The 14,575-nt window shown below is 36.0% G+C and overlaps 2 protein-coding genes across 2 annotated transcripts; both read left to right on the forward strand.

The window, feature by feature from the left end:
• The first annotated feature begins 1,856 nt into the window (after positions 1 to 1,856).
• On the forward strand, positions 1,857 to 6,660 carry LOC104106470 (uncharacterized). Its single transcript, XM_009615019.4, has 8 exons — positions 1,857 to 2,051; positions 2,471 to 2,559; positions 3,180 to 3,243; positions 3,825 to 3,902; positions 5,671 to 5,747; positions 5,843 to 5,909; positions 5,983 to 6,090; positions 6,393 to 6,660. Exons 1-8 carry the CDS (start codon positions 1,980 to 1,982, stop codon positions 6,420 to 6,422), a joined length of 585 nt encoding a protein of 194 aa, XP_009613314.1. The 5' UTR covers positions 1,857 to 1,979; the 3' UTR covers positions 6,423 to 6,660.
• A 2,460-nt stretch (positions 6,661 to 9,120) lies between these two features.
• On the forward strand, positions 9,121 to 14,235 carry LOC104106471 (nuclear transcription factor Y subunit B-6-like). The gene is made up of 2 exons (XM_018774250.3): positions 9,121 to 10,331; positions 13,456 to 14,235. Exons 1-2 carry the CDS (start codon positions 10,262 to 10,264, stop codon positions 14,127 to 14,129), a joined length of 744 nt encoding a protein of 247 aa, XP_018629766.2. The 5' UTR covers positions 9,121 to 10,261; the 3' UTR covers positions 14,130 to 14,235.
• Positions 14,236 to 14,575: the final 340 nt, after the last annotated feature.

Consider the following 14,575-nt stretch of genomic DNA (forward strand, 5'->3'; position numbering starts at 1 on the left):
AGTAAGTACTCACGGTTCATATTCCATTTCTCAGGAAACGACATGTCATCGGCAGAGATTAGGTCCGAGGTTTTGACTCGAACAAATCGGCCCATCCAACCTCGATCACGAATCTCGTCTATACTCGAGAAGGACGCTTTAGTGGCTCGATGAGCTAGCTTAATTAACCCTCCTCGATAGAGTCGGGGACTATAAAGGTGCATAAGGTGATCGAGGGTGAAAAGACACCCCTCGATTTTGCTTGAGAAGAATCACTATTCTCCAAAACGAAGGGTGGATTTGGCCAAGGGTCACGTTGTATCTTTTGCAAAAAGCGACGATGACAAGGTCTAATGGACCCAACGTGAAATGATATGTATAAACACTTAAGAACCCTTCCACGTGGGTAGTAATTAATTCTTCGGGCGATGGGACTATCGCATGCTTATCGCCCCAGTTGCATTCCTGTTTTACTTTATCGAGAATTTTCTCGGTTATTGAACATTGGTACCTCAAGATCGGCTTACATCGGCCCGATATCGAAAAAGGTTTTTCAACCTTAAAATCAATAACAGTTGAGCACCCTACCGGAACGAACTCCTCGGGGAGGGGCTCCACCGCATCCTCGTCCCTGACAGGTCGTGATGAAGAAACGACCTTTTTTTGCGGCACTATTTTAGAGATTTTCGCCATTAATGAATAAAGGAAGAGAGAATTGGGGTTGTATGCGATGTAAATATACGAAGCAAAGGGATTTGCTGTAGAAGATACAAGAGTAGAGAAGAAGCTTTTAAGTGAAAAGTTTGGATGTGGATGAGAGTTTGAATATTTATAGGCTTGATGGTGACAGTTTAGAACCAGTAGTAGCCGACCAGCGACTGACAAACATTTAATGCCTTGATAACTAGACCGACGGGACGTTTTTAACGTACGTCATAATCGGGCTCGACGCTGACATCATTATCCACCAAGTCGAAATTCGAAAATTCATATCGTATCTCGTTATCTTCTTTCCGAGAAATGAGGGGACTATCCGTATACGGTCAAAACCGAATCTGCCCTTCTTATGACTAATCGAGATTGGAACATGATGGTCCAAGGTTCATCATTGTAATATCGAGCCATGATGTGAAGATAGATTGTCAAGATCGAGCCCAGAGACCGATCAATATCGAGACCGACCAAGGTCGAGCTCAAAACCTAGAGACCGATCAATACCGAGACCAACTAAGGTCGAGATCAAGTCAAGGGACCGATCAATGCCGATATTGACCAAGGTCGAGATCAATACCAAGGGTCGAGGGTAAAGAAACCAGCCAAGACCGAGATTGAGCCAAGAAATAAAGAGCCGTTATAGCCGCACTAGGGAAGAGAACCTCAGCGAAAATCAAGGAAAAATTAATTAATTAATCTATCATGGGATCCCCACTATATATTTTTAATTATATCCAAAGTAGGATTCCTCGACTATATTAAGAATATGCGAATTCATAGATTCACAGATTGATATACATTCATACACTCTCACATTCAGATATTATTGAGATTTACATAACATCTAGCAAATATTATTATTTTTTGGGCTTTCGATATTGATTCATCTTGTTCGTTTATCAATCATCCTCTACTCAACTTGGGTCTGTATTCATTCCTTTCTACAGTCAATATTCGATATATCTCTATTTATTTTTCCAATTTGTACCAAGTTATACCACGTATACTTAGAACTACGTATAAATTCAACTCTATTCATTTTTCGGGTAAACAATTAAATATTTGACGGTGACCAAAAAGCTATCTTTTACAAATTTAAAGGACTAAAATTTGCTCAGGAATATATTTAAGTAACTATGTTAGAGCTACCCGAAACATATGGACCAATTTTGTCATTTTCCTTCGGTCTTCCTTTCCAATTTTCCAATGAATAACGAAATCTGAGTACCTAAAGAACAGTACACACACTAGATACAGAGCGATCTGGGAAGAACCGAAGGAAGAAAATGATAGGAGTAGGGAAGATCAAGCAGTACACAAATGTCTTAGAAAGACCCCTCAGTAAGGGCAAACAAGAGGTAACTTCTTCTTTCTCTTTTCAAGTTTACATCTTTATATCATTATAGACCTAGTAATCAGTTCAAGAAAAAAAAAGGGGATTCTTTTTTCATTATAGACCTTATTAACTTAGACCTATGTTACCAATTCCAAATGGGTTTCGAGCTTGGGGGTTCAATTGAATCCCCTTTGTCGTATAATTATGCTATGTAAATTGAAAAAAAATGTATTTTTTGCTAATATATAAATAATTGTATCCCCTTAGCATAACGAAAAATTATACTTCGTGCAATGGTAAAGGGGCTCAGAAATTACTTTTGATCACGTGTCCAAATAAGTGTTACATTCTTGTATTCTTTTAAATCCCCTTGTAAGAATTTCTGACTTCGCCACCGGGGGAAGATATACTTACAGGCTGGTGATTGAGTTCCTTTTGCAGGTCAGTTTGAGTGGTTTTGCTTTCTTGTTTTCGGAGCTTGTTCAGTACAATCAGACCCAAGTAGACAACATTACTGAATTAGAGCGAAGGTGACTTCTTAATTCATATTACCCCATTTCAAGATCTCTATATTCATTTGCCCTTGAAACTAGAGGGAAAATGACTTGTATGTCTGTGAAAACTTAGAGAACTACTAGTATTGGAATGGACTCGAATGGGGAGAAATGGTTATTGAGGATTCATATGCTAACTATCTTTTAAGTGCTTAAGAGTCATCTCCATACTATTAGTTTCAAATGAAAGGAAGTATCACCTTGAGAGTAAGGATTAGCTATTTTAACTGATTGTACGCCATGATTGATACCTTTACATCCATTGTTTTGAAATATTTCCTTATCAAAGGAATAAATTTGCCGTTTTTGCTTACACATCTACTCGTGGATGGGACCGTTGGTGTTTTATACTTGACGGATGATCTGATCAATTAGTGAAAAGAAAGGAGGTTGAATATGTTTTTCTGCCCTTTTATTTTTGAGATAGTGTTTGTGGGAAGGTTTTGCCACTGCCACAAATTTTTACTTTTTTTGTGAGCGCAGTCTTGAACTTGAGCTTAAACTTTTGTGCCCTTTTAAGTTAGAAATAGATTTTTTTGGTAAGGTTGTATTTGTGAAAGCATTCTTGTGGATGTTAAATTTTTTTTCGGAAATAGGTTAGAGGATGCTGGCTTTGCTGTTGGAGCACGGATTTTGGAACTCCTCTGCCATAGAGAAAAGGTATGAAACTTCAATTGCAATTTCCACCCTAATATTTTTCTTTGCTTCTTCACTTCGAGAAACTCCATGTCTGGATGCAGCCAGTAAACCTTGACTAACAAATAATTCCCTAGGCAAGTATTTCCATTTAATCAGTGTCCATTACATGGAAATCTGCACTAGCATATTTACATACAGTAATGTTGAACATAATCATGTTTATGACTTGAACTTGTTCCTGAATCCTGATACGGGAAGACATGTTTTTCGACCATTATCGTCTGATTCTGACACTTTAGACTGGGAAACTCTTAGAGGAGAATATGATGACTACCTGTTCACTGAGCCACATCCTTATCCTAACTCATTCCCCAATAAAAATTCAGAATTTGGACAAAATCAATAGACTTAGAGGAGCTAGCTCTATTGCTGCTCTCAGTGCTGCTTTACTTGGTGAAGAATGCAATATTACATCAAATCAGATAAAGTTACTTTCTAATGTTTGAGCAAGCAAATAATGATGGCCATTTGTAGTACGATTTGGCAAGCTTTATTTTCAAAGTGGACACAGTAATTGCTCTAATTTCTTCATTATGCTGCAGGGAAACAGAAGGGAGACACGACTACTGGGTATACTCTCGTTTGTGCACAGCACAGTATGGAAGGTTTTGTTTGGGAAGGTCAACTTCTTTTTCTTCTTTCTGTCTGCCCCTTTTTTTGCTTGAACAACTTTCTCATCTCTTTTAGAATCTATTAATTTGTTTTCTTCTGGGGGGAATGTGCTTAAGATTTCTCTTGTTGTATCGATATTTGTGTTTATGTTTGGTTTTAGGCAGTGGGGGTGGGGATGACTGGAAACCTTTTCATTACAAATGGAGAAAACTTGATCATTTGGAAGATTGAGTTCTTATACTTATGGGAGCAAGCGCTCTATCTTTATGCATGTTATTTCAAGTAACTCAATTAGTAGCAAGCGTGGAAAACTTCAGTCTATGTTTAACCACTTTCTCAACTGCTTCAGATGTGCTACGCATAGCATGTGAACATTGCGGTCCATCTTTTCTTCATACTAGTTCTGTTAACATGGAATGCCAATAGGCTCTGTGGATATGATGCTATGTGGTACTTCAGTATGCCATAGAGCTTTTAACTAGGATACATCAGTATACTGTGAGAGAGATTACACGAGTGAAGTCACAAGAAAGAGAAACTTCTTTATAAGGAAGTGTAATGGGGTTGATATTTGATAATAGTTGTTTTCCTGTGACCTTAAATTAAGCGCCTTTTTTAGGGCAGCATATTTATCATTTGTGAAAATGTGGTTGGAGCTACGTTTCACTAGTTTATGGAGCAATCACAGGTCTATGTCATTCTTGCGTGGAACTAATAACTGTCCAGCATTGAGCTTACAAGGAGATATTAGAAAGCTTGAAACTAAACTGTAGGACTAATACTTTTCTCATTATACAAATTAGGCAACTATGCCTCCATCCTAGACGAGTTGGGGCCGGCTTTATGAATCCTTTTACTGTGGGAAAATTCAACTTGGAGGTTGTGTGCATGTGTCCTTTCTCACTCAATGGATGCTTCTTGATACATAAAACGTTTTTTTCTAGAAAATAGGGAAGGGAATGGAAGGTTTTCATTATGCTTGGTTTGGGTGGAAGAAGAGGGAAGAAAATGAACAACAACAACTACTACTACTAGCCTCAGTTCCAAACAAGTTGGGAAGAGGAAAGAAAATGAAGAGAGGAGATATGCTGCTTGATGTTATCTCTTCTACTTCCTCATTACAGGAAATGTGCCGCTTTGTTAAAAGCTCAAATGGTATCAGAAATATTTGCATATTGATTAGAAGCAAGTGCTTTTCCTTTGTGAATGTATAGGTTCAAAGGCTCCCTATCTCGCCCACTAACACAACATTTTACTTTTTCTTTTCCAGAACAACCTTTATTGTCTAGAATAATTTCTTATAGTCATGCTTAGTTGAGTTAGTTTATTACTCTTAGAATCTATTATAGGTCCCTGTGATCGTGATAAGTCTCTCTGTCTTTTGTTTAAGTTATTCATAGTTGTCTCCATGTGACCTACATGTCTGGGGTTCGGGCCGTGAAAGCAACCGCTAATGCTTGTGGCACGGCCCTTCCCTGGACCCTGCGTTAATGCAGGGTGCCTTATGCATCGGGCTGCCCTTTTATAGCTTCCTCGCAAGATAATCTTATGACCCACCTAAAATTTGTAATCAAATTTTCTTTTCAGCGAATTCGCTGACGTGTTCTAGCTTTTCTCAGTTGTTTCCTTAATGCATGCTCCGTTTGATTGAGTGGCATCATTGCTTTTGGAATCAAGCTCCTCTAGCCTAACTTTTACTTTCCGTATCCAAGTTATTCTGCCGATGAATTGTTGGAGGTTTGGATTAGGTGAAACATTTTGGCTTTTGGATACCAGGTTGCTGACTCACTTGAGAAAGGCACTGAACATGAAGATGAATATATGATTAGTGAGAAGGAGCTCCTTGTCAACAGGTGATTTTTACTGAACCCATTATAAATGCTTCCGATTATCTACTTGCTGGACGAAGTCTTATATATAATTTTTTTAATATGCATTTGCATTTTAGATTCATTTCAATTCCAAAAGATATGGGTGCATTCAACTGCGGAGCTTTTGTTGCGGGTATTGTAAGGGTAAGAACGTTATCGGCTTTGCTTCATCTACCATATCTGAGAGCTATTATTTATTTTCTTTTTCTTCTTGAAGGGAGTTCTGGAAAATGCAGGTTTCCCAGCTGTTGTGACAGCTCATTTCGTCCCTGTGGAGGGGCAGCAGCGACCACGAACAACAATTTTGATAAAATTTGCTGAAGAGGTAAATCAGTTTTATTTGATCTTTCTGTTCAACTTTACTAGTTGGCTGCTCTACAGATTTTTGAAATGTCGCGTTCACAATTACCTATTTCTTTACTTGACTATAATGTTAGTCATTTTAGCGTGAAGTCAAAGTTGGGTCAGTTGTAAAATGGCCGTCTGCTATGGTAACCTAAGATTGAAGATGTAGGACTCCTATTTATCCTCAATCCCCCCCACCCCCTCAAAAAAAGTCAGAAAACTAGGACTAGATTCTTGGAAAAGCTTACGAGCGTTTCGACACTGATGCTACTGCCTGTACAGGTACTAAGAAGGGAAGCAAGACTAGGCTGATGTTTATTTGTCATCATATTTGGTGCAAAAATCTCGAACGACATTATGATGAGATGACAAATGAAAATTCTCATTTCTATCCTAAGAAGATCCAATGCCAGTTATGGCATTATTTGCTATAGTAGATTTGTTTAACACATTCTGAGATTCACAGCAAGCATTTTTCTTTTTGGTGTAAAATATTGCAATTTAAACTGTGATTTCTGGAAATTACATGTTGACGAGCTGTTGGTGGAAAGTTTTGGCCTAAGTTCGAGTTGGAGAGGTCATTGTTGTTTTAGCTTTGTAAATATTTTATATTGGCTGGAAAAATTTGTTTTGCTACATTATCACTTATCAACTTTCAAGCAAGTATTATGCACCCAAGGGTGTGACCTAGTGGTCAATGAAGTGGGTTGAGAACCATGAGGTCTCAAGTTTAGTTCTCATCGGACGGCCGGACGCAAAAACACTAGGTGATTTTTTCTAATATGTCCTAGCCTTGATGAACAGAGTTACCCGGTGCCTGTGTTGGTGGTAGTAACAAGGTACCCGTAAAATTAGTCGAGGTGTCGTGCAAGTTGGTTCGTGAAGAACTATTCATTCGTAGGTTTTGGAATGGGTGAATTAAATTGAAGGATTTTTGTGGCATGTTCTTTGAGGTTAGGTTAGTTATCACCAAAGGTTGTGGTGAGGTGGTGTACCCCTTTATCCTTAACTAAAGGTCTCGGTTCAAACCTCAAAATAAAGGCGCCTTTGGTAGAAAGTGTTTTTTCCTCAAAGTGGGACTTTCTGGTACGAATTCAGGTTAATCGTGCCTCGAAGCAGGTAGCGGACACTGAGCGGGAAAGTAAAAACAAAGTTGTGGTCGAGAAAGATCAGCTCCCCTCTTATCTTCTGTTGTGTGAAGTGGAATGGTTTCGAATATTTTGGGACGTAATTAAAAAGAAATAGCATCATATAAACAAAGAAGGTAAACTATTAAAGTTAATGTTTCTTCCAGTATTAGTGTATTATTTATATTAGTCAACATATTTCAAATTCCATACCTAATTATATATGTAAAATCAATTTTGATTTGAAAAGGTAGCAATTGTCTAATCACTAATGTACCAAGTTTATTCCATTTAGTGATCCTACTTAGATCCCTTTTATTCCACACCTAAAATGTAGATGTCAGCAAAAGAAAAAAAAAAAAGAATGTTATGAGCGATAATGAATTCGTTATTTTTGTAAATTAAAACTAGTTTTTGAAGTACGTAAAAATTAGGTTTTATTAATTGATGATGTATGATTATATCCACTCTTATTATAAGCTATAAAATAATAATTAGTTTTATCCGACCCACTAATTAACTCTCTTAATAATCTCATTTTGAAGGAAAATATTTTATTATAAATTCTCTGAAAGCTCTCTACAATTCTCACAAATCTCTACACAAAAAATAAGCTACTAATATCCCTATTTATAATAGTATGAAACCTATTTTAACTAGAAATAGAAAAAACTATTTCTATATTAATTATGTCTACAAATCCTATGTAGACATGAATTAAATAAACTAAATTCTAAACAATTAAGGTTTCCTACTGTAACTTTGAATTACTTTCCAACATTTTTCCCTAATTCAAAGTTGTATACGTCTGACTTTTCGTTGTGTGTGCACTTCTCTCCAACTTCTACTTTTGTTGAAGCACATGTCTTCAACCTTCGTTGATGCACTTCGTCACCAATACCCAATTTTGTTAAAGCACATGTCTTCAACACTCGTTGATGCACTTTGTCACTAACACTCAAATTTGTTGAAACACCCGACTTTAACTCTGTTGATGCACTTTGTCACCAACAACCGATTTTTGTTGAAGCACCTGTCTTCAACTCACATTGATACACTTTGTCACCAACACCTAATTTTTGTTGAAACACTTGTCTCCAACTTCCATTGATACACTTTGTCACCAACAACTAATTTTGTTGAAGCACCTATCTTCAACTCCCGCTGATGCATTTTGTCACCAACAACCAATTTTGTTGATCACGTGTAATCAACTTCCAACTTCTTATAGAAGAGCACGTAATCTCTTGTGTAAAATTGCTTGCACCCCTTTAAACTTGCAATATTGCAATTTTATTTTTAATCCACCCCTCTCGAACTTTTAAAGAAGACCTTTGTTACTCTTGTGCCATATTTTCTAGCGTCTACTTGAACAATTTTATTTTTCTCATACATATATCATTGGCATGACGCTTTTCAATATATTCAATGGCCAGACGGGCGACACATATTGGCTAGCGCCGTCCGCAGGCAGCGAAAGCTACTTGATTCTCTCCCAAGTTCGTAGAAACTCCGATATCAATTTGAAGAAAAATATTTTATTATAAATTCTCTGAAAGCTCTCTACAATTCTCGCAAATCTCTACACATAAAATAAGCTACTAATATCCCTATTTATAATAGTGTGAAACCTATTTTAACTAGAAATAGGAAAATCTATTCCTATATTAATTATGTCTACAAATCCTAATTAGACATGAATTAAATAAACTAAATTCTAAACAATTAAGGTTTCCTACTATAATTAGATTCCAACACATTTGATACTTATTTTTGAAAATGGACATAATAAAATTATTAAAACAACAAAGAAAAGAAGGAGTATCACTCACAAGGAAGTAACAATAAAAAGCATGCTTTATTGGAGATGAGGAAAACCAGAGGAAAATTAATATGATGAAAATGACATATAGCATCCAAAAGATGGAACAGAGAAACAACATCATCAGTTGGAATTGGATGAGGACTATAAGGAGAGACTAATTAGCAAGTTCCAAGTTACACCAACAAGAGGACAACAACTTACAAAGTTAAGGGAAGACTGGTTAAACTCCAATAAAGCTAAGCTAAGGCATTATATTTAAGTACTTGTAGCAACTGGAAGGCCCGTGAGTCTTAGAGCAATAGTAAAATTATGTCATGGTTATGAGCCGTAGAAGTATATTCATGGATTGTCTACATCACCTCCTTTGGGGTGCGGCCCTTCCTCCAACCCTGTGTAAATATATGATACTTTGTGCATCCAACTGCCTTTTTACTTGCAGCAACTGCAAAATTATCTCCATGTAATGTATAAGGTACAAGTTCGACCCACGGAATCGGTCATTGATGTTTATATTAGTATAGCATGTCTTCATAACACCCTTGGTATGTGGTCTTTCCTCGAATCTTACATAAATGCAGGATGCTTTGTAAATCTGGCTGCCTTTTTTGCTTGTATTAAATGTAAAGTTATTTCCATGTGATGTTTAAGGCACAAGTTCGATCCACAAAATCAGTCATTGATATTTATATAAGGGTATCCCGCTTATATCACACCTTTGATCTGCGATCCTTCCTCGAATCATACGTAAATACATCATGTTTTGTGAATAAGGAGGCTGCCCATTATATTGCAGTACTACTTAGTTTGGTCACTTAAATCGAGGACTAAATGGATTTACAGCATTGAATTTCAATTGGAATGGGAACTAGTACTTATAAATTCTGAAAGCCTAGCATGCATTGAGAAAGAAAAAAGTCTGAAATTAATCTCTGCTTATAATTTTATCAGTGCATGCTCTGCCGGTCAAATGCTCACATTTCTGCCTTATTTCTTACCGGCGTACGCTTTCTTCTCGTTCACTACGCCTCTTGCCACGCGGCCTTTAATTTTTTCTTGCTTTCTTTCAAACTCTTGTATCTATATATATAAATGGCTACTTGACCATTCACTTCCTTTGCTATTTCCTATACACAGAAGAGTACTACTCTTTCTTTTTTGTAGAGAAAAAGAAAGCAAAATTAGATAGGTAGCTTATAGAGATGGATGTTGGAGGCAGTAATGGTGGAGGTTTTCATGGCTATCGTAGGTTCCCACAAACAACTTCCTCTGGTACGTTCAACCTAATATTCATTTGCCTTGCTAATTCTTTTTTTGGTCTTTTTTGGGGGGGGGGGAGAGGGGGTGATTTCATGAGCTTGAGCACATAGACGAATTCAAAATTTGAGGTTTATGAGTTCGAGTTCGAAGTTTTATCAAAGTCCATTTGATTTACTGGATTCGAAGTTTATTACGTAGTTATATTTTACGAAGTCTATTAGTTGTATCTTTTTAGTAAATTTTTTAACACATATACATACGTGCTACATCCGCCCCTGTATCCGGGGTACACAAGTTCTTTGAAGGGTTTTCTTGTTTCATTTCAAGTCTTATGCATCTTCAATTTTTCTTGTTCACAAAACTACTTTTCAAACATGTAGAGGCATAGAGCTACATCTATTATGGACATCATTTGTTTGTGATTATATTTATGTATCCATATTCATGCACAAACGGTAGTAGTATAAGTCTATTTGTATCTAAAAAGTTTTGGTCAACTACTAGTAGAACCTCTTATTTTTGAATTATCCTCTCGTGCAGTCGCTCCCAAAAATTTAGTTTCATTCCTTTTTTTAGTTTGTCACACTTCTCGTAACTCTATTAAGTAAATTAAATGATAAGATATGTCTGCATTTCTAATTAAGAGATTCAAATGGTGGTTGATGAATTTGTTTTTCTGCTTTTCTTGAGCTTTAAAGACAAAATAAAAACAAGTGAAATGCATGCAAGTGCCTCACCCCTATATTTGCACGTGTCACTCATCATGCTCCTTACCGTGAAATGAAATTAAAAGACTCCACCATTTGGGAATGCTTATATATACGCATTGTTTGACTAGACACGTAATTTAATAAAAACAAATTCTGATATATATTGAAAATTCTTTTGAAATTGGTGGTCTTAAATTTGTCAGATACATAACAAAGGTGGAGTATACACTATATATGTAATACTTGGCTCATTTGTTTCTCCAAAACCAGCTCTTCTCTGCTTGTGATAAGGCTTTTGCTTAGTTCATTCAGTCTTGTTGGACATTTCTTCTCTAATGGAGTACCATATTTTTTTATTCCTCATCCACAAATTAAAAATTAATTAGTATATGCGGTCAATTTAATCATTAGCTTTGAGAAAGTATCGTTCTAGCCAAGACTTATCTAAGTACTGCTAAGTGAATACAAAGAAAGTAAGTTTGAAGCTAAGGTAATTGGTGATACACCTCATTTAAACTGCTAGGTCTAGAGTTATAGCAAGAGGATAGAAAAAGTGTTTTTAGTTATATATATATACATTGACACTGTAAACAACTTTTACATTATTAATATACTTTAACCTATTATACTAGATTATTATTTACTTTACTTTTCAAATGACTTTTATTACAGGTAAGTTAATTTGGTTTTGTTAAAAAATTATGTACTAGCACTGCACTCTAAACAGAAGTTTATACGAGGGATAAAATAACAACAACAAATACAGTGTGGCGTGGGAAGAGTAGAATGTACGCAGACCTAATTACCCATACCTTATGAAGATATAGAGGTTGTTTTCGATATATCTTACGGGGATAAATGGTTGGAAAATTTAAAAGACAAAGAAATTAAAATAGAAAATCCTTTTGATCAAGAAGCTAAAAAAAAAACTTTAAAAGGGACAAATGGCAAGTTTTGCAAGGTTAACTTCTATGATGGTAGAGAAGGAAGTATTAAGCAGAAGACAAAAATAGATGACGAAAACCACTAAAATGAAGCATTTTCTGTTGGTTTTGTCTACATTCATACTATGATTTTGTCGTCTGGCTTTTAAAATTTGGAGTTTTTGTAACTGAAATTGTCAAGGCCTCTCACCTCTTTTGTCAATTACTGTCTTTATATGCCGCCCCTCATTGTAATTTGTATAACATCTAGCTAGAATCTAATTTGGTGGTTACATTTGACTGTCTTTTTCGTTTATTAATGTTGAACGAACTTCAACTGTGTAGATGAACCAATTAATTACACAAATTGATCAAATGGCACAGTATTAATTTAGCTGAAAATTAATTTCAGGGAGTGCTAATTGGTGTACCTAACTGTCAAGTGTCATTATTTAGTTACCTTATTAAGATTACACTTCTCGAAGAGTTATACTTACTCGGGTCTACTTTAAATGATTTTTTAACTTTTTTCTTGTGGTCCATAATATTAGATTTTTTAAGACTTCAAGAAGGAATTAACTTCTTTATTTCAAAGTTGCCCTTGGAGTAAAGAGTCTAGGAGTATTTGTTATATCTTCAATGAACAAATTAAGGTTAGTATGGTCAATTTCATTATTAATTAATGTTAAAAGGTGAACTCTTTAATATGTGTGAAAATAACCAAAAAATTAATTGAAGTAGACCGGAAGGAGTAGTCTACTTTCCTCTAATGCAATTTTGTTAATGCTTGAATTTGTTGTTAAGCGAATGTTCATGCTTGAATTCGTGTTCAATTTACTAGAAAATGACTTCCAAATTAAGGCTTGAATTTGTTGTTAAAGCTTTAAAGAGATGCAAAACCAGTATAACAAATGTGACCTAATTAAAATACTTCACGTTATCTAAAATTTTAATCTTCTATTGTAGACACTATATATATAGACACTTATAAGCGAACGATATCTTGACATTATGATCATTATTTTCGTTTATAAAAATGATTTTTAACACTTTGCAAAGTGTAGCAATTCTCAAACCCGAATAAAAAGAGAAGGATTGCGATAAATTGACTACTAACATAATAATAGTCTGAACATCATAAGTCTTATTAATATGGATCGGACTATTATCGGGGCAGAGCTAGAAGTTTGGCTACGGATTCAGCAGAATTCAATAGTTGTTGCTCAAAAAGTATATTTGTGTTAAAAAATTTTCATTAAATATGTACGAATATTAAATTTAGAACCTAGTTATTAGCTCTTGAAATTATCGTTCTAAAATCCAAAACCCATAAAGTTAAAATCTTGTCTCCTCCTCAAACTGTTATAGAAAATTATTGATTTAATTGACCCAACTAGTTCGAGGTGAGGCGTGCTAATGATGAATTATTTTTTAGATTTCTTACTTCACTTGAATGCTTATAGTCTTATGCAAGAATTCTCAAATGTTCCCTTTCTTTTCAAGATGTCAAAGTTACTGATCAGATGGGCATGAATTTGTCAGCCCAACTCAACCAAGTCATTCCTACGGTCGTAAACAACGACAACAACATCCACAATGTAGCCACAGAAGACTCCGAATGCACTATTCGCGAGCAAGACCGTTTCATGCCAATAGCAAACGTGATCCGAATCATGCGCAAAATCCTCCCTCCACACGCCAAGATCTCAGACGATGCGAAAGAAACCATCCAAGAATGCGTGTCCGAGTTCATCAGCTTCATCACTGGCGAAGCCAACGACCGTTGCCAGCGCGAGCAGCGCAAGACTATCACGGCCGAGGATGTCCTCTGGGCCATGAGCAAACTCGGGTTCGATGGCTACATCGAACCCCTGACTATGTACTTGCATCGTTATCGTGAGTATGATGGTGGTGAGCGCGGTTTCCTTAGAGGGGAACCTTTGCTGATGAAGCCACATGCCAGGGTTGATCCCGCGGCTTCAACTAGCATTGTTATGGCACCGTATCCGGTGCCACATAATTTCGCAATGGCTCATCATCATCACCATGGATATTTTGCTTTTGCACCCATGAGTAATGGGTACATGCAAAATCATGATAATAATGGGAGCACTTCTCAGGCTGCAGCAGTTAATGGTGAGGTAAATGTTGAATCTTATGATGAGCATATGGAGTAAGTTTTAAGAGGAAATGAATAAAAATAGACTGTACTATTTCTTGGTTTCTATTTAGATTTTCTTCTTGTATGAACTAACTATTGTACTATTCCAAATTGCTCCTTTTTCGGTTTTAAGTTCTAAGGTGGTCTGTTGTTGCGACCAAACACACTCACGCAAGTATACGCGGTCGTCAAGTAATAAAGTGACTCAAAGTCGGATGTCGAACCCACGAGGACTTATGATTAACTATTAACTAAATTAGCCTATCTTAATTATCTAAACAAGAATTAAATCTAAAAATATTTTATTCTAACTAATTAAATAAGAATAATATAAATAATAAACTTTGAACAGAGAAAGAGCAGACTTTTATGATATCAATGTAATGAAAACAATCTAGGGTTATGGGCTATCTAACAATCCTATTGTATTCTTCAATTGAATTGACCGACTAATTTATCTAG

This window comes from Nicotiana tomentosiformis, chromosome 4 (genome assembly GCF_000390325.3).
Source record: "Nicotiana tomentosiformis chromosome 4, ASM39032v3, whole genome shotgun sequence".
Lineage (NCBI taxonomy): Eukaryota > Viridiplantae > Streptophyta > Magnoliopsida > Solanales > Solanaceae > Nicotiana > Nicotiana tomentosiformis.

What these genes read in the sequence shown, in the direction of transcription:
- LOC104106470 (XM_009615019.4), top strand. Translation starts at nt 1,980, where the DNA reads ATGATAGGAGTAGGGAAGATCAAGCAGTACACAAATGTCTTAGAAAGA. An exon ending in ATTACTGAATTAGAGCGAAG is followed by an intron (nt 2,560 to 3,179) that starts GTGACTTCTTAA and finishes TTTCGGAAATAG; the next exon opens with GTTAGAGGATGCTGGCTTTG. An exon ending in GGAAGGTTTTGTTTGGGAAG is followed by an intron (nt 3,903 to 5,670) that starts GTCAACTTCTTT and finishes TTTGGATACCAG; the next exon opens with GTTGCTGACTCACTTGAGAA.
- LOC104106471 (XM_018774250.3), top strand. Translation starts at nt 10,262, where the DNA reads ATGGATGTTGGAGGCAGTAATGGTGGAGGTTTTCATGGCTATCGTAGG. An exon ending in CCCACAAACAACTTCCTCTG is followed by an intron (nt 10,332 to 13,455) that starts GTACGTTCAACC and finishes TTTCTTTTCAAG; the next exon opens with ATGTCAAAGTTACTGATCAG.